The 27,415-nt window shown below is 42.8% G+C and overlaps 1 protein-coding gene across 1 annotated transcript in view; it reads right to left on the reverse strand.

Moving 5' to 3' along the window:
• Positions 1–27,415, reverse strand: part of LOC122815022 (leucine-rich repeat serine/threonine-protein kinase 2-like) — a 2,570,681-nt gene that overhangs the window by 1,925,911 nt on the left and 617,355 nt on the right. Inside the window, 2 exon segments of the mRNA XM_044087274.1 lie at positions 6,955–7,125; positions 7,284–7,412. Of these exon segments, the coding sequence (XP_043943209.1) occupies positions 6,955–7,125; positions 7,284–7,412 (300 nt within the window).

Below are 27,415 nucleotides of genomic sequence, written 5' to 3' on the forward strand. Positions count from 1 at the left end.
CACAGCCATACCATATTGGTGAGGACCAAGTCCAGGATATCGTCTCCTGTAGTTGGGGTGAAAGTACAGTTGTGTACACCTACCATAAATGTAGATGTTCGAGTATCTTCACTGTTGCAGTCATGACTGTAGGGTTCTCCCCTGCCGGCAGGCAGCCTTCGGTCGACCAGAATCCCAAAGTCTGGGTCCTGCGTCGGCTGTTCAACCATGCTCCCTGACGTCAGAGCGCCAGGAGCACAAAGCTGACAGCCGACGCCATCTTCTCCAGTTTTTCTTGCCCCAGATGTCAGGAGTCCCAAAATGAAAAAGGTCCCATAACCTTTGCAAATACACCTCAGAAGAATGGTGAAAAAAGGAACTACACAAAAGTAAAAATAAGAGGGGACAGGAGGGAGGGAAACCCAGACTGCAACAGTGAAGACACTCGAACATCTACATTTATGGTAGGTGTACACAACTGTATTATGTTCATCGTGTTTCACTGTTGCAGTCATGACTGTAGGGTAGAATCCCAAAGCTGAAAGAAAGGGAGGTGGTCATAAAGAAGAAGGGGCGGCTAAAAGGCCCTGCAAGACTGCAGAGGCAAAGCCTGCCCTAGACTTAGAGTAGAGAGGTAGATTGTAGTGCTTAGAAAAAGTATGCACAGAACTCCAAGTTGCAGCTTCCAAAATGTCTTTGGTAGGAACTCCCCTGAGGAAGGCCGCAGAAGTGGCAGCAGCTCTGGTGGAATGAGTCCGTATACTCCCTGGGATTTGCTTTCCATGGTGTGAATAACAAAATCTGATTATATGAGCAATCCATTTAGAAATGGTCTGTTTTGAAATGGCTTTACCTTGGGAACTTGAAGCATAAGAAACAAACAATTGTGATGTCCTTGGTTCTGTTCAGGTAAAAACGTAGTTGTCGGTGTACATCCAAGGAATGCAAGATCCTTTCCCCTTTATTTTGAGGAGTGGGGAAAAAGGTTGGCAAGTGGATAGTTTGATTTAAAGCCACTTTGGAAACCACCTTAGGCATGAAGGTAGGATTAGTCCTCAAAGATACCCTGTCTTGATGAAAAATAATATAAGGTTCCACAGCCATAAGGGCTTGTAACTCTGAAACTCTCCTGGCAGAGGTTAGGGCTAACAGGATAGCTGTCTTCCAAGATAAAAACTTGATGTCAGAAGAGGCAGCAGGCTCAAAAGGAGGCAAGGTTAGTTTTTCCAAAACATAGTTAAGATCCCAAGCAGGAATGGGAGGAGATCTAGGAGGTCTTAAGTTCTTAGCTCCTCTGAGAAACTGTCTCATAAGCTGGTGGGAAAAAATGGGAGGGTCTGTATTATAATGAGCAGAAATAGCAGAGGCATGTATCTTAATGGAAGAGAAAGAGAGACCCTTATGTAAGAGATCTGTCAAGTAAAGTAAAATTAAAGTAATGTTAGGAAGAAGAGGATCAGAATCCTGAGTCTGCATCCAGGAAGAAAATCTTTTCCATTTTCCTGCATAAGATTTTCTAGTGCTAGGACGTCTGGCTTCTAAAATGACATCCATAACCTGCTTGGGTAGGAAAGAAGAAATCAAAGGCCCTGGATTAACCAGGCCACCAGGCTGAGAGTTCTGACATGAGAGTGTAGAACCTGACCCTGATGTTGGGACAGAAGGTTCGGAGACTGAGGTAAAACCCAAGGGGGCTCCTGGCATAGGTTTTTTAGAGTTGGATACCAAAACTGCCAAGGCCAATTTGGAGCCAGCACGATTATCATCTTGGGCTTGTCCTGTTTTATCTTCAATAAAACCCGTGGAAAAAGAGGAAGAGGCGGAAAGGCATATCCCGAGAGGTTCCTCCAATTGAATGACAGGGCATCCACTTTCCAAGCTTCTCTGTGGAAAGTCCTGGTGCAAAAATTCTGTAGTTGATGATTGAGATGGGATGCAAAGAGGTCTATGTGAGGACAACCCTAGACTGCTGTTATCATCCTGAACATTTTGGTGTCCAGCATCCACTCGTGTGGATCCGAAAGGTTTCTGCTCAAGACTATTTGCCAGGAAGTTTTGTTTCCCTGGTAGAAACTGGCTTGAAGATCCAGATTGCAAGCTAGAGCTGTGTTCCATAGATCCATGGCTAGTCTGCAAAGGGGGTAGGAATGAGATCCCCCTTGCTTGTTTATGTACCACATAACTGTGGTGTTGTCTGTCCGTATTGGTAGTTGTCCTGGTTGTAAAAGATTCCTGAAGGCCAATAGAGCTTTCTGAATGGCTAACATTTCCTTTAAGTTGATATGCAGGTGCTTCTGATCCTTTGTCCAAAGGCCCTGCAGACAATTGCCCTGAAAATGGGCTCCCCAAGCATAATCCGAGGCGTCCGTTGTTAGAATCTGAGTGGCAGGAGGCAGACGGAAGGGTTTCCCTTTGTTTAGAGCACATGCCCTGGACCACCAAAAAAATTCCTTTGGAAGGCAAGGAAGGACGGAGATCAGTATGTCTAAACTGTGGCAATGCTGAGACCATACACATTTTAGGTACCACTGTATTTTCCTCATGTGTAGTCTTGCATATGGTACGAGAAGGATGCAGGATGCCATGTAACCCAAAGCCTGCAGGAATTTCCTTGCAGATAGTTGAGTTAAAGTTGCCAAGGTTCTGAAAGTTGAAGCCAGCTGTAATTGTTTTTCGGATGTCAGAAATGCCATCTGTGTTGTGGTGTTTAGAAGTACACCCAGAAAAGTTATCTGTTGTGATGGTGTCAAATTTGACTTTTTTATGTTTACAGAGAATCCCAGGAACTTGAGGAGGGTCTGTACAAATTCTAGATGCTGGAGTAGGACATGCTTGCTGTCTGCCTGAATTAGACAATCGTCCAGATAAGGGTAAATTTGAATTCCCTTGAGTCTGCAGTAAGCTACTACTGGAGCCAGGCATTTGGTGAAGACCCTGGGTGCAGTAGACAATCCAAAGGGCAGAGCAGAGAATTGAAAGTGCCTCTATCCGGCCTTGAATCGGAGGTATTTTCTGCGATCCTGCCTGATGGCAATGTGTAAATATGCCTCCTTTAAATCCAAAGTTACCATCCATGCACCTTTGGACAGCACTGGAAGTAGCTGCTGTAGAGTAAGCATCTTGAATTTTGGAATCTCTAGAAAGGTGTTCAAGACCAACAGATCCAGAATGGGTCTCCATGAGTTTTGCTTCCTTGGGACTAGAAAGAGCCTTGAGTAAAAAACTTTTCCCATCTCTGAAAGTGGAACCAGTTCTATGGCATTCATAGCCAAAAAAGCTTCCACCTGGTTTAAGGCCTCCGTCCATTGATGTTTTGGAAAGTCTGGCCATCTGCTTGGCCTTGGCAAGGTATGAAAATGGAATTTGTAACCTCTTAAAACCACATCCAAAACCCACTTGTCTTGGGTTATTTGAGTCCAATTTTGATAAAAAAGAGAGAGTTTTCCTCCGAGAGGGGCTTCCAGGCAAGAAGTTCCTGTAGCCCAACAGAGGGAGTCATTGAGTTTGTTTCCTTTGAGTTTGTGACCTGTCCTCTCCTCCCCTAGGGGTGGAAGAAGTCCACTGTCTTGGTCTATAAGAAGCTTGTGTTTGAGGCCTTCCTTTGGAGCGTCTATATCTACCCCTCTGAGGCCTGTCTGAAGTGGGAAAGGACCAATTTTTTGAAGGCCAATTCCTGCTAAATCTAGGTGGCTGTACTTGTAAGAAATCTTTAACTGTTTGCATGGATTTCGCCTTATCCTCCATCTTTTTAATCACCTCTTCAGCTTTTGATTCAAACAAAACATTATGCTGAACAGGAGCATCCAATAATTTAGCCTTTACTTGTTCAGGCAAATTTTGTTCCTTTAGCCATGCATGCCTTCTAATGACTGTGCCAGAGGCCGCAGCCCTACAAGAAGCCTCCAAGGCATCAAAATCCACAGTGTAAACCATGCTTCCCAACTTGTTCAGTGGCATGCAATAAGTCATGTAATTCCTTATCATCTGCACAGGCAGAAATGGAAGTAAGCTTTTGTTTTAAAACAGACAAGAGAAATTGCTGGTATTTTAGCATATGAAACTGACAGTTTAAAGCCCTAATGGACAAAGTAGCAGAAGTGTACACCTTTTTACCCCATCTTTCTAAGGATCGGGAATCCTTTTCAGTAGGAATGGGATTTTTGCCAGAAGCGGCCTTAACTCCCTTAGGACCCTGAGAAATGGTTTCAGGGTCAGCAGAAGGGTTCTTGTATAAAAACTGATGGGACTCAGGAACCCTGTAATATCTATCAGGCTTAACAGGAGCAGGAGGAAAAGAGTCGGGGGTTAAGTTAGCCTCCGAAAAGGCATCATCCACAATATCCAAAACAGGAGGAATAGCCAGGGGTCTATGTTGGGGAAGAAGAAGAAAATCCCTCAGTCTTTTCTTAGATTCCAAATACTCCTGTCCTTCCCAGTGGAAATGTTCCCTCATTTCATACAAAGTTTCCCCAAAAGAGAAATCCTCAGGGGGAGAAGCTGAAGGAATGGATTCTTCAGCATCAGAATCCTCATAAGGAGGGAAAGAATATTCCTGATTAGAAGAAGAAACTGAGGAAACAGACGCCTGATCAGAGGAATCATAATAAACATCCTGCCTTGGCCTTTTGTCTGGAGGGGGATGTGAACCCCTAATCATAGTAAGTAAATCCTCCGCCATCTTGAGTAACTGTTTCTGTGACTTGGGAGCCGGCTCAGAAGAGGCCTGTGTTGTAGTCTTTGATTTAGAAGGAGTGTTTGCCTTTGTCTTTGGCTTTGCCTTTATTAGAAGCTGAGTAGGCCTGAAAACCCCTTCGGAAGCCGGTACCTGCACAGCGGCTCTGGACCCATCCGAAGGAGCATTGTCCAAAGGTCCTGCAACAGAAATATTTAAAGGCCTGATTGGCTCCTCACGAGAGTCCATTTCGGCCGTCAGTTCTGAAATGGTCGACGACAGGGGCTGCAAAAGCGCCTCACTGACGACGGACGAACCTGAAGCTGGCTCCGCTTGTGCGCTATCATCAGATTTGAACCTCGGAAGCCTGTCTTTATCCTTGCGACGTTTGTGAACTCCGGTAGCCGGAACCGTATCCGACAACATTTTGTAGTTAAAGCGCCTACCGAAGTAATGAAAAGCAAAATCGTACCTTCGCTTAATTGTACGTTGATTGAATCTACCACAAAACCGACAACTAGCAACGTCGTGGTCAGGGCCTAAGCAAGGAATACAGTAAGAATGAAAATCCTTATGAGGTATTTGCTTCCCACATGAAATGCAATTATTAACTTTTTCTGACATCGGAGTGGAGCAAGAAAAAAAAAGTTTTCCCAACGGGGTACTTAGCTGTGAGTGGAGAAGAAAATCTTCAGGCTGAAGTATATCAGAAAAAATCGTCAGGAGTCAGCCGACCGGCACTTGCGAACTGCTATCACCGCACGGCAAGAAAGACTGGAGAAGATGGCGTTGGCTGTCAGCTTTGTACTCCTGGCACTCTGACGTCAGGGAGCATGGTTGAACAGCCGACGCCGAACCCAGACTTTGGGATTCTGACCGACCGAGGGCTGCCTGCCGGCAGGGGAGAACCCTACAATCATGACTGCAACAGTGAAACATGATGAACATCACCAGGGGTCCAGACAGCTAGTATTTATGAAGTTTATACATCTCTGGGCATACATGTTAGGGAATATGTAAGTCTCCCAGGTGATGTAGAGGTACTCTGAAGTCCCCTAGGAGAATGGTGTTTTGACCTAATGCAATGGTGCTCCACATTAATCAGGTAGGAAGTACGAGCAAAGGGGGTCATGCAGTTATCTATGATGTGATAAGGGGTTTTAATGGCAAGTTGGACAAGGAGCTCCAGTTCATTATCCTGTTTCATAAGCCTGGAGGTTAGACTGTTTTACAAATATAGAAACACTGATGCCTTTAGTGCCTTCATTTATGGAGGTGGGCCTGAATGCACGGCAGGTGATGAAACCTTGCACTGATGGGATGCTCTCAAAGGACTTGAATCATGGCTCTGTGATAATGCACACATGGATGCATTCCAGAGTAAGCAATGCCTGTAAGGAATGGATTTTTTTTTTTTTCGTTAAAAAGTAATGCCTTTATGTTATCAGTATTCTGATTTGTTAAGGTGGAAGCTTTTGAAGACTGACATTGCTTAAAAAAGGCACTACCAAGGTTTCACCCAATATATGAAAGCCTTGGGGAGATAGGTGCTGGCCATACCTAACACAGCAGTTAGGAAAGTCTGCCACCTCCTCCCAGGCTGGCATATATTGGACCCCTTGAATGACACCAGAAGGTAAGCCAATTGTTTAAGTCAATATATATTTTTTGTTAGTATTGCAACATTATTTTAAGTGATGGTAAAATGCAGCTCAAGGATAAGTTCATACATGTCTAGGTCACATATTCCAAAAGCTCCATCATGTCTCCCTTCATGTTGTCTACTACCACCTGTACTATGACTATGTCATATATGTAATTGTGGTGCATGGACCTGAATGCATGCATGATGTGGTAAATCCTGACACCTGAGAGGCAACTAACCATATTCCTCTCATTACTCAATCTGAGTGGAGTGTCAGTGTGTCTCACTACGGAAACACCTATGACTATGATATTGAATTGAATGGAGGTTTTTGTAGATTAGCCTTAGCATACTTCTGAGTTGCAGATGCACTTTTATGGTGGGGGCTGCCTGAGATGAGTGGGGGTACTTGCTTCTTAGATCATATTTAGGAGACCTTTGTGATCTAGGTAGATTAATTTTAAAAGCCTCAGTATATGTAGGTCTATGTTTTAGTCTGCATTTTGTGTGTGATGGCTACAGCTCAATGGTAAAAAAGCTTCAGAAAGGCACAACAGAGGAAAAAATATGTACACACAGGACTATGTATGCGCAAAGGAATAATCATGTTTACACATTTGTCTAAATATGATTAAGTAATGATCAAAAAACAATTCACCTGATATAGAAAGGAATTTTTCTTGGACTTATAATTCACATCTGCTCCCAAAAGAAGAAGGCATTCGGCCAACATAGTATTATTTTCTACACAAGATTTCTCCAGCATTTTGTGTTTCAGGTCATCGTCAGCAGTCATTTTAGCAAGGCATTTGCAACAAAGAGCCAAAAACTAAAAAAAAAAAAAAAAAAGTAATAGCAATAATAAACTAAATTCTGCTAAAATTACACATAAAACTAATTAAAGTTCATATAACTTTTCAGGTGCATGACAACTAATTAAAATTCATATAACTTTTCAGATGCATGATGCAACTAGAAATAAAGTACCTGCTTATCATGTGGTTTCTTAAGCAGAAGGGACATCTGTTTAAATAAAACTGTATCAAATGCCTCTTCTTGAAGTACTCTGGCAGCCATTTCTGATGATTCAAGCAATATTAGAACAGCACGAAAGCCCTTAAACACAAACAGAGTAAAGCAATGACTTGCAAATAAGATAAATAATAGCTATACATATGTAATACAGAAATAAAAATGTTACGCCAAACAAGATACTTAGTGATGTGTTTTACATACCTGCAGAAAATAATCAGTAGTTAAACAAATGGAAATACTTTAAAAATGCAAAATGCTTGCTAATTAAACAGACATTTGAAATTCATTTTCAAAACTGACTGGTATTTTTACATGCAAATGCGCTATCTAATTTTGCAGACATTTAAATTCAGTTTATTTCTAAACAGCTGTTTTCAGAATATTTTTTTCCTGGAAGATTGGTCATTTTTTGATTTAGAATAAGTTAAGGGGAAATTCAAAAAATCATCCAACAAGGGGTGAGCCATGAAACAGAAAGGGACTCTGCTTCTCATTAGGATTGCCACCTTTCATCGTGGCTAAAACCGGAGTAAAGCCACATCCTTTGCATCACCAGTAACTCCGCCCACATCCCACCCATTTTGTGGCGTCACGACGACATCACCAGGCGCAGAACGACCTCTTTTTCCATTCCTGCAGCCTTTCGGCTGATTTACTATGCTTTTCTGTAAAATAGCATAGTAAATCAGCCGATTTAGAAACTCTGACAGTCTGTTTCCTTTATGAAAAAGAATACCGGAGTTTGTACAGTGTTTTCCGGACTACCAGAGAATCAGTTTGATTTCCGGATAGTCCGGAAAAAAAATGGAGGGTTGGCAACCCTACTTCTCATTCTTCTAATGGTAAGGCTCACAGATAGACTTTGGTAGTGAAACATTCTGAATTTTCTAAAGGAAAATGCTTGACAGAGAGGGAGAGAAAAAAAAAAGCACAGGAGTTAACCAGAAAAAATCAGGAGTACCTTTGACTTAAGTCTGCGGTTGGGAGAACAGGAAGACGACTAGTAACACTGAAATTAATGAATAAATGCCAGACAATAAAGCATGAGACACATTTGTGAAATATGACTTTACATGAAAAAGTGGCTGACAAAGATTGGATTTTTGTTGTTAAACTTGTTGGGAGACAGACATGCATATGCCCCACTTCAAGTTATTAATGTCTGGAATACAGTAAAAGGGAAAAAAGTGAGAAAAATGGAAAAGTAACTATAAATAAAACAACTGTTGTTCTTAACACTATTAGTATAAAACATTTCATGATATAAATCTTAGGTTATATAGTAAAGCATTTCAGTGACTGTTTTATGTGATAAAGACAAAGTAAATTGGTATTTCGTTTTAAGAAATACAGGCCCTACAAACTAAAAAGAGAAGAAATGTGTAAAACTCTGAGAAAAGCAGCAACAAAGAATCCACAACCAGCCACAGTACAAAAACAAAGTTAATAAAACAGCACCTTGAGCACTCTAGCGCCTCGGCTAACAGCCTTCCAGGAGTAATACATATCACAAAAATAATCCATTCAATAAGTAAATAGCTCAATTATTCAATCACACATTAATTGTCTCCAATTAATCTCCAGATTTAAACCCACAGGTACCACTGTGTTAAATTTCAAAATATAGACAGATTCCTTATAAAGTAGTTTCTCCTTAATATTGCACATTTCTCCAATTTGCATAAAAACCTGTTCTAAAACACAACCCTGTAATAAAGAATGGAAAAAAGCCGAAAGAAGAAGATGCCTTATTTTAAAATACATAGCAATATTACTTTCAACCTTATTCTTTTTTATATATCCCTAATATAGTATTGTATTCTTGCTTTAGAAAGAAGAAAGGTTGGACAAAAGTATGTTTAAGTCAATAGGTTGTAATCTTGGGCTATTGGGATGAGGGATGAAGTATAAATATGCACTGCTTATAACACATGAAGAATTGAAATGTTTTCTTTAACTTGTGCATAGGTGAATGTCCCTTGCCTTAATCAAATAATATGCTTTTTGTGTAAGAAAGTGTTTAAAAAATGAGAGACCACAACATAATGAATAGTTCTCTTTAAGCAGATTAATGTTCAGCACCAGTTGAAAGGTCTGCAGCTGAAGGTAACTGTACCTTTTGTATTTGTTTCAATGGAATCAAGCTGACTAAAGCTGAAGGCAAAAAACTGAGAGGTCTAGGCATTGTTTACTGAGAGAAATGAAAAATTAAAAGGTACAAGGACAAGCAGGTTGGTAAAAACAAGCTTTGAAATTACTGGGAAGGGAATAAGAGATTGTAGACTTTCTGATAACAAAATACATTAATGCATTTAGTAGAACAGCGTATAAGTAGGTTTTATTTAAAGATGGCCACTGCACTTTTTCTTACGGCTAAAAGTTTATGTTTTCTGAAAGCATACCAGCTGAACTTGTATCTAATCCTTCCAAATAAAATAACCCTGAAACCCTACCAAACACCCTGAGCGATCACTCCCCTATAAAAGTGCTTAGGTTCACTCCCCACTTCACAAAACCTCCTACATTTATCACTTGCTGCAAACTCTCTAACCTCCATCCAGAAACCTTTAATGCCCTCCTCTCTAAAATAAACTGGAAATTCCCTACCCAACTCCCACTAGAAGAAGCAGTCCTAGCTTTCAACTCCACCTTCCTTAACATCTCAGACTCACTTGCTCCCCCTTGTAAAGTCAGAATTAAGTCCACCATATCTCCGTGGCTTTCAAAAGCCACTTGTAACCTTATGATAACTAGAGACAAATTAAGGAAAAAATGGTCACAAACTAAGCTCCCTGCAGACTTGCAAAAATATAAAGAACCCAGAAATCTGACAAAAAAAAAAAAAAAAAAAAAAACAAAGATAAAAAGGACTTCTATAACAAACCTCCCACAGCCCTAAAATCTAATCCTAAAAAATTCCGGAACTCTATTACTCTATTAACCAAATATTACATCCTGGTAATCTTAGCTCCCACAATCCATGCCCAGACAAGACATCTGAAGAAACTGCCACTATCTTCAATACCTATTTTATCAATTCAATATCTAAGCTACTGAACCCTAACCCAAACTCCGATACTACTAACATCTCCAACTTTTCTGAACCTACTCCTAATACTATCTCCTCAAATACCTTCTCCCTCAAACCTGTACCTACTAGCTACATCAAACACTACTCTCTGAATTAAAACCATGCTCAGCATCATCTGACAATATTCCTTCCACTTTTCTTCCACTAGCAGCTGACTCTCTTGCTCTCCCTCTATCTATCCTAATTAATCGCCCTATCTCTGAATCTAAAGTCCCTTCCATCTGGAAAGAATGCTACACTCCACCTATACAAAAAGGAGGTAACTCCTCTGATATATCCAACTTTAGACCTATCACTATCCTCTCCCCTCTCTCTAAAGTACTAGAAAAATGTATTCATAAACAAGATATGCAGTATCTAATACAGGAAAATCTGCTTACACCCACTCAACACGGCTTCAGACCCAAACATAGCACCACTACAGCTCTATTATCCTTCCTCAACACTGTCTCTATAGCCATGGACGACCATAAACTTATTTCTTGCCTATTCTTGGACCATTCAAAAGCTTTTGACACTGTCTCACAATCTCTTCTGTTGCACAAGCTGCATAACTACAATTTCTCCTTTGATACTGTTGCATGGTTCTCCAGCTACCTCACTGATAGATCTCAATCAGTGCGATGGCACTCTGCACTCTCCCCTCCTCTCCCTGTAAAAATGGGCATACCTCAAGGGTCTCTCCTAGGGCCTTTACCTTTTAATATCTTTACTAATCAGCTCTATACCTCCTGTCTTCAGTCATCTTTAGTGCAATACGCAGATGACTCTACAGTCATCACCACAGCCAACTCTCCCTCTAAGCTCTTCTCAACTACTCAGGCATATTTTAACTTAGTTGAAACATAGCCCTCTAACAACCAGCTCATCCTTAACCCTAAAAAAACAAAACAAACAAAAAAAAAAACTGTTACTCTTCCTACCTAAAACGTTCAACAATATTAAACCCTCCTTCTCCATACAGTCCCTTAATAACACTCCCAAGGGCCGATAGCCTAGTAACAACCTATGAACTCCCATTTAGGTAGAATCCAGCACTAAGCTCTTAGGCGTAACCGACGATGAGCTTAAATTTGACTTGCATGTTAATAACTGTATCAGAAAGACTCATTCAAAACTAGGGCTCCTTTACCATAACAAGAAATTCCTTACCTCTGAAGCCAAGATTACTCTCTCTCACCTACCTTCTACCCAATCTAATGTACAATTCTAAAATGCTCACAAATCGTAACCCAGCACTCCTGACCAAACTTGAATCTACCTAGAACAAGATAGCTAGATTTGCTGCCCAACAAACCTACAAATCCCATCACTGTATCTCTCTCTCTAAAACACCTAAACTGTCTTGAATTACCCCACCATCTTCTTCTCTCTCAGCTCCAAATCATCCATTCTATCCTATACCAGCCTTCCTACTGCCCAGCACTATCCCCTCTCATCTCCCATTATTCTCCCTCCAGTCCTCTCAGAAGCTTTAACCAAGACCTACTACAAATCTACAAACCCAAGTCTAAATTTGGACGCAACATGTACAGCTATCACCCCACTATTGCCTGGAATAGGCTCCCACTAAAAATCGGGACCCTTACACATCCTAAACAATTTAAGACAGCCACCAAAGAGCACTATAAAAGTCACTGGTCCTGCCACTGCACTCTCCTTCCTTAAACATCCCCTAGTTCCCATACCTTAATCTACTTTCTGCCCTTAACTCGCTCTTCTCACTAGCTCTCTCTAATCTTCCTTGACTACTCTTTCTACTGTCTTCTAAAATCTGTTAAGTAAATCGTCTCAGAGAAAGATTCTATTGTAATTGCCTTGTCTTCATGCAACTACATTATGATGAAACTGGGTTTTTGTAGCCACTTACCCCAAAAACTATATTCATCTTAATGATATATTTTCTTTTTATACATCTTGAAATAGTTTTGCTATACTCCTGATTATTGACACTGTATAACATTGTATTGCCACTTAATGCCTTGTAATAATCCTGTAACATTGCTGTTTAATGCTAATTTATAATGAAAATCATATAATACGTTGGAGCTTATCTCCCCAGGCCTCCACTTAAAAAGGGCTCTTCAGCTCAGTCGGACAATCCCCGTCAACAAATGTAAAATAAATAAATAAAGGTAAGAGAAGAACAGGCAGCAATCAGTGTAAGTAGGGACACAGGCTGTAATATGAAGGTTAGCACAGATAACACTAATTTTAGGTTTATTAATGCCTGTGAGTGCAGCTGTCAATTTGAGAATCTGTTACTCTCAAGAGGGTTAAACTTCATTATTTAAAGATGTAGTTTTGTGTGTTTGTTTTAAGTTGATAGGTTTTGCGAGTGTGTCTCGGTTTTAGTTTGACAGTTTCCATTAAAGCAAAAAGCTTTGTAAAATGTGATACAGGTTGAAATGGAGATGACAAGAAATGACTGTTTAAAGGATCAACATGCCAAACTGTAGTAGGTGCATGTAACAAGAGCTGGAAACAGGTATTTAAAAAAGCTGTAACATCTGGGAATAATTTTTTATTATAATGGCTACACTAAACCTATTATTTTGGAATGTGAATGGGCTCACAGGCTTAGACAAAAAGATAAGAGTACTGAATTATATTAAGAAATGCAGAATGCAAATAGCAATGCTACAGGAGACACACTTAGAAAGAACTGAGCATGTAAATTTGATAAAGAAAGGATTTCACGGTGGATATTCAGCAAAATACCAAGGACAAGATAAAAGAGAAGTACTTACACTAATTGCTAGAGGAGCTCCAACATTGATAGAAGAGAAAAAGATAGTAATGGTAGATTTGTGGTAGCAAGGGGCTACAGACAAGGGAGGAAGATTACACTGGCATGTATTTATATTCCACCAAAAACTGGTAAACTGCTATTATGGTGCTTAAGAAAATTTTGTGAGAAATAATTATATTTTAGCAGGAAATATTACTTATACTTGGGGACTGGAACTTGATTTGCAACAGTGAGGATGTATCTGGCAGATATAGAAGGGAAAATTTAACAAATATGGTAGATTTCTGAAGAGATTTCTGAAAATATTTGGCAAGGAAGATGAGAATTCAGTAGTAGGAACTAGAGAGAATTTACATATTATTCGCCAAGGTACAACAACTGAGCTAGACTAGACAGAAATTATATTTCACAGGGCTATGTGCATTTAAAAAGAGTTATGCACTTACCATGACTTGGAATCTGTGCTATCCAGTGTCATTATTCATCACAGATGGGTCTTGGATCTGACGTCAGATCCAAGCTAGCAGAGTGAGCGACAGCTTCTCAGCTCAAGCTCCTCCTCTCCCAAGAGCCCCTGCTACCCATAATTCTCAGATCGAGTTTGTTAAAGGACAGTGAAACTGTCTATAATAAGGAGCAGTTGTCCTATTACACCATTACTCCATAAATCCCAGGTCACCAGAAGGAGGATGGACAGAGGGTGGGAACATGATGAATAATGACACTGGATAGCACAGATTCCAAGTTATGGTAAGTACATAACTCCTTATCTGATGCTATCCATGTCATTATTGATCACAGATGGGTCACAGTCCCCAGCTATCCATAACCCTCAGAGGTCTCAAGGAAGGACATGCTGGGGCACAGAAGAACCAAATAAAGCTCTACCCCTGGACACTAAGTCTATCCTGTAATGTGTTACAAAGGTATGAGGATTTGACCAAGTAGCATCAGCACGAATGTCATCAAAGGAAGTCTTGGCCCAGAAGGCCGAAGAAGTGGCCACTGACCTAGTAGAATGAGCTTTAACTGGCCTGGGAAGATCAAGGTGATTGCTTTCATAGGTATGAGCTATGCAACAAGCAATCCAATGTGAAATACACACTTTGGAAATGGCCTTACCTTTCCTGGCCTGAGAGAATGCCACGAAAAGTTGATATGATTTTCGATAATTCTCAGTCCTGTTCAAATAGAAATGTAGCTGCCTGTGAACATCCAGGCAATGCAGTTTGTATTCCCCTTTGTTTGAAAAATTGGGAAAAAAGACAAAAAGTTGAATTGACTGACTAAGGTTAGCCTTTGAGGCTACTTTAGGAATGAAGGAAGGCTTGGTCCTGAGAGACATCCTATCCTTGTGAAAAACCATGAAGGGAGGTTTTATGCAAAGAGCTTGTAATTCAGAACCTCTCTTGGCCAAGGTGATAGCCACCAAAAATATTGTCTTCCAAGAAATAAACTTAATATAACACAGAGCAGCAGGCTCAAAGGGAGGTTGTGTCAGGGACAGCACCAAAGTAAGATCCGAAGGAGGAGACGGATCTTTGAAAGGAGACCAGAGTAAGACAACAACCTTAAGAAAAGCCTTGCACAGCCAGCCTAGAAGAAAATGTGGGGCTATCATTTAGGTGAAAGTTAGAAATAGCTGCCAATTGAAGCTTAATCATCAAGAAACTCGCTCCTTGTTGAAACAGAGAGGATACGAAAAAATAAATGTCTGAATTAGGAGCAGAAAAAGGATCTATGTCACGCTGATGACCCCAAAGTGAGAACCTCTTCCATTTGCTGGAATAAACCTTTTTGGTAGAAGGCTTCTGGGGGGGCCAATATGATGTCCTTCACCAGTGAAGGCAGCTTAATCTGTCTGACAATCATTGGAACTTGAGGTACCAAGTTGTCAGCCACAGGGATAGAATGTTGGGAAGTGGAAACCCCCAGGGATGGGAAATGAGATCCTGGGCAGGATCTAATAGCCAGGGTGGATATTTTAGATGAGACCAGATGAGGTAGAACCACATCTGCCGAGGCCAGAAGGGGGCAATGAGGATGAGGTGAACATTCAGTGATGGGCTTTCTGTAAGACTTTGGGAATGAGGGGCATTGGAAGATAGGCATAGAGTAGTCCCGGCAGCCAATTGTGAATCAGAGCATTCCTGGTGACTCCCCTGGTGGGGGGATCAGGGAAAAGTATTGGCTGCATTTGTGATTGATCGGAGAGGCAAACAGATTGCAGCATGGGAGACCCCAATCTAGCTTGCCACTGACTGAGGGACAGCTCATGGGGACTCAGGACAGATCTGCTGAGCTTGTCTGCCAACATGTTGGAATTGCTGGGAATACGCGTTGCAAGAAGAAAGCGCCTGGAGGACATTGCCCATTCCCACACTCTAATGGCCTCTCTGCACAAAGGATATGATTGTGTCCCCCCCACCTGTTGATTTACCAGACGACCGCCATGTTGTCTGTCTGAACTGCCACAGTTCCAAGAGGGAGATAGTCCTGGAAGGCTAGCAATGACAGAAGGACTGCCCTCATCTCTAGGACACTGATGTGCAACTTGGTCTGTAATGGGGACCACATGCCTTGGACCGTTCTTCCCTGAAAATGCCCCCCCCACCCCAATAGGGAGTTGTTCGTGGTCACTGTGGCCCGGGGCTGTGGAAGACAAAAGGGTGTCCCTAGCAGGAGATCTTTGGACCGGAACCACCACACTAAGTGACACCAGCAGACTCTAGATATCCAAACTGCCATGGACATAGGGTGAAGATGAGCTTATCACTGTACTGCAAGGGTCCACTGAAGTACTCACATGTGGTACCTGGTGTAGGGGACCAGCTGAATTGCTGCCGCCATAGAATCAAGGGCTTGAAGTATCAAATGTGCAGGGACACTCTCCTGATCCAGGAGGAGGAGGACTTGCTCCCAGATCATGTCTACCCTGCGTGGGGGAAGAGCTGCAGTGTCAAACACTGTGTCCAGAAGAACCCATATGAACTCCAATCTCTGACATGGACAAGATGTGACTTGGGAATGTTGACTGTAAATCCTAGATATCGAAACAGGCTGAGAGTGTAATCTGTGGCTAAAGTTAGATGATGCCTTGTGAGAGGAGAGAGGAGCCAATCGTCCAAGTATGGGAAGACCTAAAACCCCTGCAGTCAGAGATGGGTTGCTACCACTGCCATACATTTGGTGAACACCCGGGGGGGCTTAAGTGAGACCGAAGGGCAAGGCACTGATCTGATAGTGACTGGCCCCCAGGCAGAAGCGCAGGAATCTCCTGGAGCGTCTGTCGATTTTTATGTGATAGTACAAGTCCTTGAGATCCACCGAGCATCTCCAATTGTCCTTGGACAGAAGAATGGACTGAACAGTGACCATCTGGAACTTCGGCTTCTTGAATGATAAATTCAGCTTGCTGAGGTCCAGAATGGGATGCTGGTCCCCGTTTTTTTTTTGGGCACTAAAAAGAAGTGAGAGTAAGTTCCGGACCCTCGTTGTCCTGTTGGGACCTCCTGGATGGCTCTTTTTTGAAGAAGGTCTTGAACCTCTGGGACAGCTAACTCCCTTTGGTGGGGTGGAACATCCGGGAGTGACTTCTGAACTGGGGATGGTGATTGAAGGATATGAAGTAACCCTTTCACACAATGCTTAGCACCCACTTGTCCGAGGTAATAGTCAACCCAAGCCAGGTGGTGCAAGGAGATATGGCCACAGACTGCCTCCAGGATAGGACAGTCGAGAAGTGCTTCAGGAGTGCTGTGGGGGCTTCTTCGAGAAAGGTTCTCAGGAGCCCTGATTTTGTGGACCTCCTCTGCCTCTGGGGTAGTGTTTGCCATCAAATCCCCTTCCCCAGCTGGAAGAAGAGGATTCCTGAGGTGCATCTTGGAAGGAAGACTGAGCCCTGCAGAACTACTGGTTCTTACTACCCCTCTGAGTCTTGGAGAAGGAATGTTGAGGAGTAGAAAACTTGATCCCAACTGCAGATAAAGTCTTTCCCTCCTGCTCACTGTGGGTCAGGGTTTCCTTGACAGAAGGACCAAACAATGTAGATCTGTCAAACGAGGCATTGGTAAAGGACGCCTTGAAACTGTCTGCAAATCCACAAAGGTGAAGCCAGGAATAAATCCTGATAGCAATGCCTGTGCCTGCTGTTTGAGAGGTGGCCTCTACCACATTAGAGATCAACCTCATAGTGGCGTTAGCACAGGATGTAAGAGTGGAAAGCTTTGGAGAGACAAGTTTAAGGCTCTACGGAGGCAACAACTCTGAAAGGGAAGAGGAAAGCTCAGACACCAAATTCCTTTGTAACTGTGTGAAATGTGCCATATAATTAGTAATCCTCAGCCCGAAAGTAGCTAAGACATACACGCACTTTCCAAAAATGTCAATCGCCTGTGAGTCTCTATTATGGGGATGGCTCACAGATCTCTGTTCCATGAGCTCTTTTGTGGTGGCTGCAGCAACCACAATGACATCCACAGGGACACCCTTACTCCAAAAAAGTTTTATCTTTTGGTGGACTTAGGAACTTGTCTGCTCTCCTGTGGACTGATTCTACTGTGTTCGGCTTCTTCCATGACCTGCTGGAAATAAGCTGGACTAGCTCATCCACAGGGGGAAGACACCCAGGAAGAAGATGGGCCCATCAAAAATGCCTTCAGGAAGATGGATTTCTCTGAGGGCAGGGTGGGGGGGGGGGGGGGGAGTCCAAAGTACAGTTGTGTACAATTACCATAAATGTAGATGTTCGAGTGTATTCACTGTTGCAGTCTCTGCTTGGAGGTTGCCCTCAGTCAGCCTGATTAACAAAGTTTTGGGTCCTGCATTGATTGCTGTCCCTTCTTCCATGACGTCAGGTCGTCAGGGGTATAAAACATGCAGCCGACACCATTACATCAGTTTTTCTTGCCCCAGATGTCAGGTGCCCCCCTAATGGTGAGCAAATAAACATAAAAACACAAAGATATACCTCCAACAAAAAGCAAATACACCAAAAAGATTTTTAAGTACAGTAAAGGAAAGTAGAGGTATAGCCAGAAGAAGTTAGGGGGCTGGAGGGAGGGTAACCAGGACTGTAACAGTAATACACTCGAACATCTACATTTATGGTAAGTGTACACAACTGTACTATGTTCCTCGTGTTTCACTTTTGCAGTCATTACATTTGGGTAGAGTCCCAAAGCTATGGGTGGGAGGAGGAATTCATGTAGCATTAGGGCCAGCTATAAGGTCCTGCAAGACAGCAGTGGCAAAGCCAGCTCTGGATTTAGAGAAAATTGGCAAATGATAATGCTTGGTGAAAGTATGTACAGAACTCCAGGTAGCAGCTTCTAAGATGTCCCTGGTAGGAACACCTCTGAGAAAGGTTGCAGAAGTACATGCAGCCCTGGAGGAGTGAGATCTGATCCCCTGGGGGATAGGTTTTCCATGGTGCTTATAGCAGAAATGAATGCAATGGCTTATCCATTTAGAAATGGTTTGTTTTGAAATAGCCTTCCCCTCTGCCCCTGCAGCAAATGCTACCAGCAGTTGTTTAGATTTTCTTTGAGGTTTAGTCCTGTCCAAGTAGAATCTAAGTTGTCTGTGCACATCCAAGGAATGCAGAATCCATTCCCCTTTGTTCTGTGGATTGGGAAAGATGGTTGGCAAATGAATGGACTGATTAAGAGCTACACTGGATACCACACCTTGGGCATGAAGGATGGATTGGTCCTGAGTGACACCTTGTCTGCATGAAAGATGATGAAAGGCTCCACTGCCATAAGGGCCTGTAATTCAGATATCCTTCTAGCTGAAGTGATTGCTAAAATTAAAGCTGTTTTCCAAGAAAGAAATTTTAAGTCTGCAGTAGCAGCTGGCTCGAAAGGAGGTAGAGTGAGTTTCTCCAATACAAGGTTAAGGTCCCAGGCAGGGGTTGGAGCTCTCATGGGTGGTTTCAAATTTTTGGCCCCTCTGAGGTACTGCTTGAGCAGAGGATGAGAGAAGAGGGGAGGTTCTGTGTTATAATGTGCTGAAGTGGCTAAGGCGTGGATTTTAATGGAGGAAAAAGACAGGCCCTTGTGAAGCATCTCAGTTAAGTTTGCAAAATCTGAGGTAAATTGGGCGCTGCTGTGCTCAACCTTTGAGATTGGTTCCAGGCACAGAATCTTTTCCATTTTTCAGCATAAGATTTTCTAGTACTAGGCCTCCTTGCCTCTAAGATGACATCCATCACAGGTTTGCTGAGGTATGATAAGGTCGAGTTTAAGTAATTAGCCAGGCTGCAGGGTTCAATGTTGGAAGCTGAGGGTGCAGGATCTAGTTCTCCTGCTGAGACAGCGGGGAAGGGGTCTGAGGCAGGTGCCATTGAGATAACTGTGACACACTGCGCAGGAGGGGGTACCAGTGCTGGCGCGGCCAGTCTGGAGCAATCAAAATCATCCTTGGTTTGTCCTGTTTAACTTTTAGTAGAACTTTGGAGAGCAGAGGCAGTGGGGGGAAGGCGTAGACTGATAGGTTTTTCCAGCTGAAGGACAGAGCATCCACTTTCCAGGCTTGTTTGTGGGGAGTCCTTTTGCAAAACTTGTCCAACTGGTAGTTCTGGGGGGAGGCAAATAGGTCTATATCTGGGCTCCCCCATTTGCTTGTCAACATGTTGAAAATCCTTGGTTCCAGTTTCCACTCATGTGGGTCCATGAGGTTTCTGCTTAGTACGTCTGCCAATGTATTTAATTTTCCTGGCAGGAAATGAGCTTGTAGGTGCACATGGTAGCTCAAGGCTGTGTTCCACAATGCCATGGCTAGTCTGCAGAGGGGGTAGGAATGTGTACCCCCCCTGCTTGTTTATGTACCACATAACCGTAGTGTTGTCCATCTTTACCATTAGTTGTCCTGGAAGAATGTAGTCCTTGAAGGCTGTCATAGCATTCTGTACAGCTAACATTTATTTTTGATTGATATGTAGGTGCATTTGACTTGGGTTCCATTTGCCCTGAATGGACTTCCCTACCAGGTGAGCCCCCCATGCATACTCTGATGCATCTGTTGTTAGGGTTTGGGTGGCAGGGGGTAGTGTTAATGGTAGTCCCTTGTTTTGGTGGCAGGCCTCTGCCCACCAGAGGAACTCTAGGTGTAGGCAAGGTATGATAGGAATCACTGTTTCTAGGCTGTGAGAATGTTGACTCCATAGGCTTTTTAGATACCACTGTAGTTTCCTCATATGCAGTCTTGCATATGGAATTAGAAGAATGCAGGAGGCCATGAACCCCAAGGCTTGCAGTATTTGTCTTGCAGATAGCAGGGTTTTTGTGGCCACTTGTTTGAAATAGGTTATCAAATTAATTTGCTTTTCTGGCATTAGGTAAGCCATCTGGGAAGTTGTATTCAAATTTGCTCCCAGGAATGTAATTTGTTGACAAGGTACCAGTTGTGATTTATTTTCGTTTATGGTGTACCTCAGACAAGTTAGAACCCTTTTTACAAATGCCAGATGATTCAAAAGTATGCCCTGGCTTTCTGTTTGAATTAGACAATCATCCAGGTATAGGTATATTTGAATATGTCTTTGCCTGCAAAATGCAATAACTGGAGCCAGGCACTTTGTGAATACCCTGGTCGCAATAGTCAAGCCAAATGGCAGTGCAGAGAACTGATAATAAGTATAGCCTGCTTTGAAGCGTAGATATCTTCTGCAAGATTTCCTGATTGGGATGTGCAGGTATGTTTCTTTTAAATCTAGTGTTGCCAACCAGGCGTCTTTACCTAGCATAGGAAGTAATTGGTGAAGAGTCAGCATCTTGAATTTTGGAATCTCCAGAAAGGTGTTTAGGGTAGACAAGTCCAGGATTGGACACCATGATTTGTCTTTTCTGGGTACCAGGAAAGGTCTGGAGTAGAAGCCTTGTCCCTTTTCCTCTTCTGGTACCAGTTGAATAGCCCCCATTTTTAAGAGAGAAAGTACATGTTTTTGAGCCTCTGCCCACTGATTTGGGGGCAGGTCCGGCCATCCATTTAGTGTTGGCAACGTGTGGAAATGAAATCTGTATCCCTGGGACACTATATTTAAAACCCATTTGTCGTGGGTTATGAGTTCCCAGTTCTTTGCATGAAGAGCAATCTTTCCCCCAAAGGGGCGGTCAAAAGATAAGTGCTTGGAAATTTTAAAAGGAAGTCATTGAGACTGTTTACCATAGGGGGTGTCTTGTTATTCCCAGATTTGGAAGCGGAGGCCCCCCTACTGCTTAGTTCTGAGAGTCCCCTGGGACTGAAACCTGGGGTTTTTGCTGTGTCTGGGTTTGGCTTGAGAAGACCTAGAAGGGGCTGGAAAGGACCAATTCTTAGTAGGCCATTGCCTACTAAATCTAGCTGGCTGCACTTGTAAAAAATCTTTAAACAGTTTGCATAGATTTAGCTTTATCTTCCATCTTTTTAAGAACTTCTTCAGCCTTGTTGCCAAACAGGCGGTCCTGACTTAAAGGAGCATCCAACAATTTAGCTTTAACATGATCAGGCAAAGATTGCTCCTTAAGCCAAGCATGCCTTCTAAGCACAGACCCAGTATCAGCAGCCCTACAAGAGGCTGCTAAAGAATCAAAACCACATTGCAAAGTATGTTTTCCAACTTGTTCAGCAGAATGCATTAAGTCCTGTAAATCTTTATTTTCCACACAGTCAGGTATCAACATCATTTTCTTTTTAAGCAGTCCAATGACATGTTGCTGATATTTTAACATATGAAATTGGGAGTTTAAAGCTCTGATTGTCAAGGTTGCTGAAGTATAAACCTTTTTACCCATCTATCCAGCACCCTGGAGTCTCTATCAGAAGGGGTAGGATTTTTAGCAGTAGAAGCCTTAATGCCCTAGGGCCCCTGAGAAATAGTTTCTGGATCTGCAATAGGATTTTTGAAAAGGAACTTGTGGGACTCAGGAACCCTGTAGTATCTGTCAGGTTTACTAGGAGCAGGAGGCAGGGAATCAGGGGTCAAACTGGATAATGAGAAAACATCATCAACAATGTCTAGTACAGGAGGAACAGCCAAAGGCCTGTGCTGAGGTAGAAGAAGGAAATCCCTAAGCCTCTTTTTTTGAATCAGAAAATTCCTGGCTTTCCCAGTGAAAGTGCTCCCTTAAAGTATGTAAGGTTTCCCCAAAAGAAAAATCATCAGGAGGGGAAGCAGTGGGAATAGAATCCTCTGCATCAGAATCCTCATAAGTAGGTAAGGACAAATCCATGTCATCAGAAGAATCAGAAGAAACAGAATCCTGATCAGAAGATTCATAATCAAGTTCAGCCCTAGGCCTCTTAGAGGGGTGGGGTTGACTACCCCTGATTAGAGTTATTAGATCTTCAGCCATTTTTATCATGTTTTTTTGCCATAGGGGCCTGAGCATCAGTTTTTTAGACATGGATCGAGATTTAGGCCTTAGTAATGAAGGAGGCATTGATTTAATATGCAAGTCCGTAGGCCTGAATACACCCTCAGAAGCCGGTGCCTGCACAGCGGCTCCAGACCCATCCAAGGTAGAGACATCCGCGGGTTCCATAGTTGAAGTATCTCGCAGCATACCGGACTCCGAATGGGTCTCAGTAGAGGCCTGCAAATCAGAAGTAGCGGGTATCAGGGGCTGCAAAAGCACCTCACTGAGTACTGGCGAACTAGCGACTGGCTTAGGAGAAGCATTGTAGGCAGTTTTGGACCTCGGTGTCCTGTCTCTGTCTTTATATTTGCATTTTTTTCAGAATCCCGGTAGTCGGATGGCTAACCGACGACATTTCTGGATAATTAAACCGAGAACCGAAATATTTAGAGGCAAAAATATACCAATGTTGGACAGTGCACTAATTAAATAAAGCACAAAACCGACAGCAAGGTACGTCATGGTCAGGGCCTAGGCAAGGAAAGTACAGTTTTGTACCTACCATAAATGTAGATGTTCGAGGATTCCATTGCTGCAGTCCTGACTATTGGGTATAGTCCGCGTCCAGTCGGCCCGAATACCAGAGTATAAGGCTGACGTCGGTCAGGGCGCATTAGACTGACGTCAGTACGTCAGGGTACTAATGCGCATGACCGACGTCATATCCTCAGTCTTTTCTTGCCCCAGATGTCAGAAGACCCTAAAGACAAGTCCCAAAAACCTGCACCAAAACATGTACAATATATACAACAATATATACAAAATATAAACATGTAAACTCACCTACACAACCACCCCTAAATACAGAGGGAAGGAGGGAGGTAAATTGGACTGCAGCAATGGAATCCTCGAACATCTACATTTATGGTAGGTACAAAACTGTACTATGTTCTTCGTCTTCCATTGCTGCAGTCCTGACTATTGGGTAGAATCCCAAAGCAGAGGTAAGGGAGGCTGGCAAATTATAAAGAAGTAGGAGCTGACAACATGCCTTGCAAAACAGCTGTGGCAAAACCAGCCCTAGACTTAGAGTAGATAGGAAGGTGATAATGCTTAGAGAAAGTATGCACTGAACTCCAAGTAGCTGCTTCCAAAATATCCTTAGTTGCCACCCCCCTTAGAAATGCTGTTGAAGTGGCAGTAGCCCTAGTGGAATGAGGCCTAATCCCAGCTGGAATCTCCTTGCCATGATGGGAATAACAAAATGCAATGCAAAAGCCAATCCACCTAGAAATAGTTTGTTTGGACACAGGCTTGCCCTGAGAACTCAAAGCAAAAGAAACAAACAACTGCTGAGACTGCCTAAAATCCTTAGTCCTGCTTAAATAATAACGCAATTGCCTGTGTACATCTAAAGTGTGCAAAATCTTTTCCCCTTTATTTTGAGGGTCTGCAAAAAACGTAGGCAAATGAATAGTTTGGTTTAAAGCCACACTAGAAACCACCTTAGGCATAAAAGAAGGATTAGTACGTAATGATACCCTATCCTTATGGAAAATCAAAAAAGGCTCTACTGCCATAAGGGCCTGCAACTCAGACACCCTTCTTGCAGAAGTAATGGCCAACAGAAAAGCAGTCTTCCATGACAAGTATTTCAATTCAGCAGTAGCCGCAGGCTCAAAAGGTTGTAGAGTAAGTTTTTCCAACACAAAATTGAGATCCCAAGCAGGAGTAGGAGCTCTACGTGGGGTCTTATATTCTTTGCCCCTCTAAGAAACTGCTTGAACAAAGGATGCGAAAACAAAGGTGGGTCACAATCATAATGAGCTGAAATTGCTGCAGCATGAATCTTTATGGAAGAGAAGGACAAACCTTTGTCCAATAATTCAGTAAGATATTGAAGAGCCACACTCAAATTAGGCTCAGAAATCTCCAAATTCTTTGCTGTACTCCAAAATAAAAATCTCTTCCATTTTTCTGCATACACTTTCCTTGTACTAGGTCTTCTAGCTTCCATAATCACATTTAAAACTTGTTGAGGAAGTTGAGACCTGCTGTGTTTCAACACAGAATATGCCAAGCTGTTAGATGAAGAGAGTGTAGCTTGACATTGAGCAGATGACCGTCCTTCTGAGATAACAGATGAGGAATCAGAGGTAAAGGCCATGGAGGCTTCTTTACCAGACTCCGTAGTAGAGGGTACCAGTGTTGCGAGGCCAATCTGGAGCTATCAAAATCATCCTTGGCCTGTCTTGTCTGACCTTTAACAGTACCTTTGGAAGAAGAGGTAGAGGTGGAAAGGCATACACATGAAGGTTTTTCCAACTGAAAGACAGAGCATCCACTTTCCAAGCTGTGTGATGAAACCCCTTTGTGCAATACTTTGGCAGCTGGTGGTTTAGTGGAGAAGCGAACAGATCTATGTCTGGAGTTCCCCATGACACTGTCAGTTTCTGAAATACATGAAGATCCAGTTTCCACTCGTGGGGATCCATGATTTGTCTGCTTAACACATCTGCTAAGGAGTTCTGTGCTCCTGGCAGAAACCTTGCCTGAAGAGTTAGTTGCAGGCTTAGCGCAGTCTCCCATAAAATCATTGCTTGCCTGCATAGAGGATAAGAATGTGTTCCCCCTTGCTTGTTGATGTACCACATGACAGTTGTGTTGTCTGTTAGAATCAACACCTGCCCTGGAAGAAGTAACTCCTTGAAAGCCATTAATGCAAACTGGACTGCTAACATCTCTTTCATGTTGATATGTAGATGCTGTAGTCTGGCAGGCCACTTGTCTTGTATCCACTTTCCATTTAGATGAGCTCCCCAAGCAATGTCCGAGGCATCTGTCGTTAAGATCTGACTTGCCTCTGGCCGGGTCACAGACAGTCCCTTGTTTAGGTGACATTCCTGAGCCCACCACAAGAATTCTTTTTGAAGGCAAGGTATTATTGGAATGACAGTGTCCAAATCCTGGCAGTGCTGTGTCCATACATTTTTGAGATACCATTGTAACTTCCTCATATGCAGTTTGGCATTGGGAAGCACCAGAATACAAGATGCCATGAACCCTAATGCTTGAAGGACTGTCCTTGCAGTCAGCACGGACTGATGAGATAGCTGATGGAAGTAAAGTGACAGACTCTTTTGTTTGTCCGGGGTTAAAAAGGCCATCTGGGCTGCTGTATTCAGTCTCACACCCAGAAAGCACATGTCTTGAGAGGGTACTAGACTGGACTTTATTTCGTTCACAGAATACCCTAGGCATCTTAGCACTGCGATAACATATTCCAGGTGCTGTAGAAGAACTTCCTTTTCTTGAGCCAGAATCAGGCAGTCGTCCAAGTAAGGATAGATTTGAATTCCTTGAAGCCTGAAGTAAGCTATCACTGGAGCCAGAACCTTTGTGAACACTCTGGGCGCAGTAGATAAGCCAAAGGGCAATGCAGAGAACTGATAATGAGAATTTCCAGCTCGAAACCGCAGATACTTCCTGCAACTTAGCCTTATAGGCACATGAAGGTAAGCTTCTTTGAGATCTAAAGTTACCATCCAGTGATTTTTGCCCAGCAGAGGTAAAAGCTGTTGTAACGTCAACATCTTGAACTTGGGAATGTCCAGATAAGTGTTGAGGATAGATAAATCCAAAATTGGTCTCCACGTGTTTCCTTTCTTTGGTACAAGGAACAGGCGAGAATAAAATCCTAGGCCCCTTTCTGATACAGGGACTGGCTGAATGGCCCCTATGTGAAGTAACTGAGAAACTTGCTTGTGAGCCTCTTCTCTTTGTGGAGGAGGAACGTCTGGCATGCCTTTGAAAGGGGGCATTGTATGGAAATAAAATCTGTAACCGTGGTGAATGATATCCAACACCCATTTGTCTTGAGTAATTAAATCCCAATTTTCTTTGAAAAGAGACAGTCTTCCTCCCAAAGGAGCTGCCAAACGTGAATCTGCTGGCAGCCGAGAAGACAGGACATTGGGTCTGTTTACGAAAGGACTGACCCCTGCCCTCGCCAGAAGTCTGAGCAGGTGAACTCCTGTTCTAGGCCTAAAAGAACCTTGAGCCCTGCCCCTACCACGTCTAGACCTACCCCTAGACTGAGAATCATAAGCAGGATATGTCCATCCCTTAGCAGGCCAATTTCTACTAAACTTGGTGGCTGCACCTGCAAAAATCTTTAACAGTTTGCATAGACTTAGCTTTGTCCTCCATTTTCTTTAAAACTGCTTCCACAGGCGATCCAAACAACACATCAGACTGTAAAGGAGCATCCAAAATCCTTGTCTTAACATGCTCAGCTAAATTCTGATCCTTCAACCAGGCATGCCTGCGAAGAACAGAACTGGTAGCAGCCACCCTCGAGGAGGCCTGTACAGCATCAAAACCACATTGCAAAGAATGCTTACCCACTTGTTCAGCCACATGAACCAAATCCAGCAACTCTTTACACTCAATACCTTCCGCCAAAGCATCCACCTTAGATTTCAATTGTGAAAGGAGATAATTCTGATATTTTAGCATGTGAAACTGACAATTCAAAGCTCTCATGGCTAGAGTGGAAGAAGTATACACTTTCTTTCCCCACCTATCCAAAGCCCTTGCCTCTTTATCAGTGGGAACAGGATTTTTAACCACAGAAGCCTTTACACCCTTAGGCCCTTGAGAAATAGTTTCTGGGTCCGCCCTAGGACTCCTAAACAAATATTTATGAGCTTCGGGCACCCTATAATACCTATCAGGCTTAACAGGAGCAGGAGGCAAAGAATCAGGGTTCAGGGAAGCCTCTGCAAAAACATCTTCCACCACATTCAACACAGGAGGGATAGCTAAAGGCCTATGCTGGGGTAAAAACAAGAACTCCCTAAGCCTTTTCCTGGAGTCAGAGTAATCCTGGCCTTCCCATTTA

The sequence above is a fragment of the Protopterus annectens genome, chromosome 11.part0 (assembly GCF_019279795.1).
Source record: "Protopterus annectens isolate FY-2018-M chromosome 11.part0, PAN1.0, whole genome shotgun sequence".
In the NCBI taxonomy this organism is placed as follows: domain Eukaryota; kingdom Metazoa; phylum Chordata; order Ceratodontiformes; family Protopteridae; genus Protopterus; species Protopterus annectens.